At 40.7% G+C, this 5876-nt stretch overlaps 1 protein-coding gene across 1 annotated transcript; it reads right to left on the bottom strand.

Annotated features, from left to right (window-relative positions):
• Positions 1 to 2136: 2136 nt before the first annotated feature.
• Positions 2137 to 3033, bottom strand: LOC145104941 (uncharacterized). Its single transcript, XM_079042100.1, has one exon. The coding sequence runs from the start codon at positions 3031 to 3033 to the stop codon at positions 2137 to 2139; it is 897 nt and encodes a 298-aa protein (XP_078898226.1).
• Positions 3034 to 5876: the final 2843 nt, after the last annotated feature.

Below are 5876 nucleotides of genomic sequence, written 5' to 3'. Positions count from 1 at the left end.
GGTGCATGAAAACTGTCTCAGAAAGGTGTCCGTGAAGAAATGCATTCTTTACATCGAGTTGGTTTATGACCCACCGTTTATGTAAAGCAATGCTAAGAACCGTGCGAATGGAAGCCTGTTTTACTACCGGAGTAAAAGTTTCATCGCAATCAATCCCCACTTGTTGTGACCTGCCATCACAAACCAAACGCGCTTTGTAGCGCTCTAGTGACCCATCAGCTTTAGTTTTGTGCTTAAAAATCCACATGCAGTGAATAATATTCATATTTGGACGCCGAGGTACCAAATCCCAAGTATTATTATCGATAAGAGCGTTAAAATCATCAGTCATGGCATGGTTCCATTCCGCTACGGAAATGGCTTCGGTTGGATTGCGGGGTAAGGGAGCTATGGCGGTGGTAGTGGAGGTGTGAAGAGAAGTGGGTTGTTTTGTTTTGGTGATCCCAGACATGCTGCGGGTGGTCATGGTGCGAGTGGGTAGAGGAGGAGGGGAGGCAGGAGAAGGCTCGACATGTGTTTGGGTAGTAGTCGACTGAGTGTGAGATGGTCGGCGTCGTGAGTAGGTGTGGAGTAAGGGTGGTGCACCGACTGTGGTGGAAGGAGGTGGGGTTGTAGGTTTGGAGGAAGAGGGTGGTGGGCTGCTGTAAGGAGATGTGTGAGGAAGAGTAGGAGGGGACGATGTAGTTTGGGCGGTGGGATAAGAAACTGAATCCCAGACAGTAGGATGTAAGTCAGAATGGAGAAAGTTGTATGTTGGTGGAGACGAATGAAGTTTGGCGAAGGGGAAGACATGTTCGTCAAAAATGATATGTCGAGAGATAATGATTTTACGGGAAGAAAGATCATAGCATTTGTACCCCCTATGATTGGAGGGGTATCTGAGAAACACACAGGGGGAGGACCGGTTTTGAAGTTTGTTGAAGGAAGTGGAAGGTGTTAAAGGGAAGCATAAGCAGCCGAAGACTTTAAGGTGATTGTATGTGGGGTGTTTGCGAAAAAGAAGAAAAGTAGGGGTGGAGTAGTGTTTAGTTTTGTGTGGAAGTATGTTGAGAATGTATGTGGCCATTTGAAGGGCATGGTGCCAAAAGGAGGTGGGCAAAGAGGCATGAGAAAGGAGGGTGCGAACCATGTTGTTAATTGTGCGAATGGTTCTTTCGGCTTTTCCATTTTGAGGTGATGTGTGATGGCAAGAGAATCGGAAAGCCATGCCGTTGGATGTACAAAAATTGTGAAAGAATTGGTTGTTGTATTCCGTGCCGTTATCACATTGAAAGGTTTTTATTGGGCGTTCAAATTGAGTGGTGATATGTTTGTGAAAAGCAAGAAAGATGGAGAAAACTTGTGATTTGTTAGACAGGGGAAAATTCCATAGGTAATTTGTGAAATCATCAATAAACAAGACATAATAGCGGTGACCTCCCGAACTAAGCACGGGGGAGGTCCAAAGATCACTATGGACAATATCTAAAGGTAAACAGGTAAAAGATGTAGAAGCATAAAAAGGTAATTTTATTTGTTTTCCAAACACACAAGACTGACATATGTTTTTATTGGAAAAAGAACGAACAGAAATAAAGTTGTTTTTATTCAACATGCGTAAAGAAGAGGAGTCGGGATGTCCCAAACGACGATGCCAAAGGTCTTGAGACAGAGCAGCAAAAGCAGATGGACTAGTAACTTGTGCATTTGGTTGTGTGAGAGGGTAAAGATCTCCGGTGCTATCACATCGCAGGATAGGAATCTGCGTCCGGTAATCCTTCACAAGTAAACCAAAAGGGTCAAATTCAACGGCAACAGAATTATCTGTTGTAAGGCGACGAATAGATAACAAGTTTTTAATAAGATGAGGAGCATGTAAGATATTATAGAGTTTGAGAGGAAGGAAGGGAGGTGGAAGTGTGGTGTGTCCGGAGCCATGTATCGGAATGTAAGAGCCGTTGCCAACAACGATACAGTTTGGTCCGCTATTATTGAAATAAGTTGAGATTTTACCTGTCGTGTTTGCCATGTGATTTGTCACGCCCGTGTCAGCGTACCAGTTGGGGTCGGGGTTGAGTGTCATGGTATGCATGGCTTGCTCAATGTTGGTAGGGGTGTACGAAGCTTCTGAGGTGTAAGCATATGCAGGAGGGCCTGTCATCGGGTATCGCTGTTGTGGTGCAGTGGGATAAGGAACTGGTGGAGTGGTCCATGTTGGTGCGTTCCAGAAATACCATGGAGGCTGTTGGGAGTAGGAGAAACCACGCCCACGTCCGCGTCCCCATCCGAATGGCCCCGACCAGAGGACCGGGGCTGCTGCGACTGAGAATATGTTCCGTTGTCCCGCTGATCAGAGGAGGCTGTGCCGGCGACGTTCGTTGCTGGTGCGGTGATGGAGGCAGTGAGGGCGGTGACGGGTGGGTTATGCAGCGATTTTCTGGTTTCCTCGAGACAAAGTTTAGAGCGGGCGGTGTAGAAGTCGGGTAACGGAGTGGATTGTTGGAGAAGAGTGGCGATGCTGTCGTATTGATCCGAGAGCCCGGAGATAAGCTGTAGAACAAGCTGCTGATTGTCTACAGGAGCCTCGACATTAGTTAGCTGATCAGATAGGTTTTTAACTTCTTGGCAATATGCCGCCATGTTAGGAAAGTTTTCGAGCTTGACATTTGCGAATTTCTGGTGAAGGTGGAGAGCACGGGCTGGTTTACTATCTATAAAGATGTTTTCAATGGCCTTCCAGGCGGCGGCAGCGGTGGTACCTGGCGAGAGAATGGTTATGAGGAGATCTTTAGAAATCGTCTTGTATATCCATTGTAACACAATGGCATCCAGGTGTGACCACTGTTCATCGACTTTAGGATCTTTTTCTTTGGCAGAAGTAGATGAATCAGGTGGAATGATATGATCAAGAACCTGGAACGCACGACAGTGTATCTTGAAAAGTTCGGCCCAAGATGTGTATTGGATGTCATCCGTATCAAGGAGGATTGGTATGAAATTCTTGATGTTCGTGACAGTGACTGCAGGGTGAAGGGGGGCTGTCGGTCCTGTCATTAGAGAGTGGTGGAGGTGATCAAAAGAAGAAGAACGAGAAGAGAGGGAGAGAGGCGATTAGGGTTAGCGCCAATTAGGAAGGAACGTAATACTCTGATACCATAATAGAATATGTGATAAGGCCAAAATCAATCCCCCTCTCATTGATATCGGTGTATATATATACAAAACCAACATTACATTTGACCACCTCATAATATAACATAATTACAAAAATAGACTAGTCTAATAGTTACAAAACAACTTCTTAAACAACATTAAGGAGAGGAGATGGTCGTGGTGAAATGTGTGTGTGTGAGTGTTTGATTTCAAACATCCAAATAATAAAATATGAATACTTTAGTAGACGTAGACGTCCAAATAAGTACATAAACACTTTTTCCACCATATCACATATTTACAACTAACAATATCTAAATACATTAGAACCCATACCAAACATATTTATACAAATTTACAAAATATATCAAATGAGTCAACAATCTGTGTACCTCAAACATAAATAATACAAAAACAAAAACAAAGCATTTTGACCATTTTGACCATTCTGGATCAACCGATTACACTCATATTTACAATCAATGATAAAACTATTTAAACTTACATGTTACACATCTGAAAAATAAAACCAAGATCTAAATACTTCAGGTCATCTATCAGAAACTTATAATAATTGTCGATGAGTTCTTCCCCTCCAAAGTAAAGGCCATTCAAATCTGGGTTTAAAAAAAAAAATGAGAAAATTGAAAACATAAGACATTAATAGAAGGTTAAAAATAGATTATAAGAAAATCTTGGGAGGGAATATATGCCTAAATCAGTGATACCATCATGGAGGCGACGGCCCTTCACCCGAGTGATGGCGGATGTGATAATATTGTTAAGGGTGAAGGCCGGTGAGAGAAAGAGCATGTTGAGAACGATTTCAAAACAAAAACATTAAATCGAGTGTGAAATATGACAATAGTGTTGGCGATTTTAGATCTAAGGTTCGTTACAAGGCGACGATACTTGGGGTGGAGGTAGCGGAGTTTATGATGCACCGGCGCTGGAGGTGTTAGAGTGAAGATCAAGGTGGCTTAGCTGAGTGGTCGTCGGTACAGTAAGAGGTGCAAAGAAGGTGATGGTGACGTCGGTGTCACGGTGGGAAGCGTTCATGTGATTTCAAAATAGGGTTTTAAAAGAAAGTAAGGCTTTGTGAGTAGAATGTGGCGTCCCATTTTTATACCGTTTGAAAAATTGTGTTTTCTTTAAAACTTGTTTCTTATTGGTTATTTTTGTTGGATTAGTGTCTAAGGCTGTAACTATATTTGGTAAGTACTTGACCCGGTTATGCATGGTCCTTTTGGGTTGCCTTCACCATAGCAACTTGACAGGATGATTTGTTAAGAGAGAAGAGATATTATTAATATATTATGAGAATAATATATATTTAAGGAATAATAATATTATTTGATTAATATAAGTCATATATTAATTGAGAATTAATTTGGTGACTTAAAGAGGTTAATTGAATAAAGGGCATAAACTGTCAAATGTGTGATAGTTGTATTTTGGGCTATGTATCCTTATGGATATTGGGGTGGACGAAATTTAGGGTTTGGGAACCTTAAATTCGTCCAAGCCTTGTATCTAGAAGGATCTTGGATTGCTTAGGGCCTAAGTCATTCAATTAGGGTTAAAGGAGAAACCCTAATAGCTCATAGTATAAATAGAACCCTTGGGGTGGAGAAATCGACACTCTTGCAAGCCAAGGAACCCTAGGGCCGATTTCTATCCCTCCTCCCTCTCTCTCAAGATCATCTTCTTGCTAGTTGGTGTTTGTAAGCCATTAGAGGAGTGACAATTGTGACTCTAAGCTCCAAGAAGAAGAAGTATCAAGCAAGTAATTTAAGGTATTCTTTCAGATCTGATTTCATATGATTAGATTCAATATATTACATTAGATCTAGTATTGCAAGTCTTGGATTCAATGCATGTTCAATTAGAGAAACCTAGATCCAAGCAATTAGGGTTTGCATGTGCACATAGGAAAGTTTTTATGGCTCAAACCCATCAGTGGTATCAGAGCTTTGATTGATTTCTGTTGAATTGATGCATTGGTTGATTGCTTGTTGCTTGAAAAATTCGATTTTGTGATTCTGACTGCTGTACTCGGCGAGTTCCACTGTGGACTCGGCGAGTAGCTCCAACTCGGCGAGTCCATAGAGGTACTCGGCGAGTTCGAGCGTCAGAAGGAGGAAGTTTCGGGATTTCTTGCTGTTTTACTTGAGGATACTTGCCTTAACTGTTTTGGGTCATTAAAATCCGATTTTAATCATATATATGAGTATATTCTTGACCTAACAAAAGATAATTACCAATTAGTTGAATAATAATTTCCTTATATGATAATTGTTGATTATTTGAATTGAATTGGTAAATTGTTTTGCAAGTAACATTAAATAAGATCAAATTGAGATAATCTAATTAGATGATTTATATTATTTGCTATTTGATCCTTATGCTTTGAAAAAGTTCAAGACTTGTCCTCAAGCTTTGAAATTTTAAATTTTGTGATTAAAAGTTTAATTTGGATAATTTTAAATTTCAATCCCTAGAATTTTACAAGTTTAAAATTCAATCCTATACTATTATATTATTACAAGCTTAATATATATATATATATATATATATATATATATATATATATATATATATGTATGATTTACAATGCTAGTCTTACCGTTAGTAGGCCTCATTCACGAAGCCGGTCTATAAGGTGGGTATAAGGTTGCTGCCTATAAAATGGCGCTTAATGGGTGTACATTCACACCCACCGCTTGCTTGACTGGTGGAGGGTT

The sequence above is a fragment of the Lactuca virosa genome, chromosome 4 (genome assembly GCF_052849685.1).
Source record: "Lactuca virosa cultivar CGN04683 chromosome 4, Lactuca_virosa_CGN04683_v6, whole genome shotgun sequence".
NCBI classification, from domain to species: domain Eukaryota; kingdom Viridiplantae; phylum Streptophyta; class Magnoliopsida; order Asterales; family Asteraceae; genus Lactuca; species Lactuca virosa.
The sequence above is the reverse complement of the archived record's forward strand: the minus strand, read 5'-3'. Positions and strand labels throughout refer to the sequence as shown.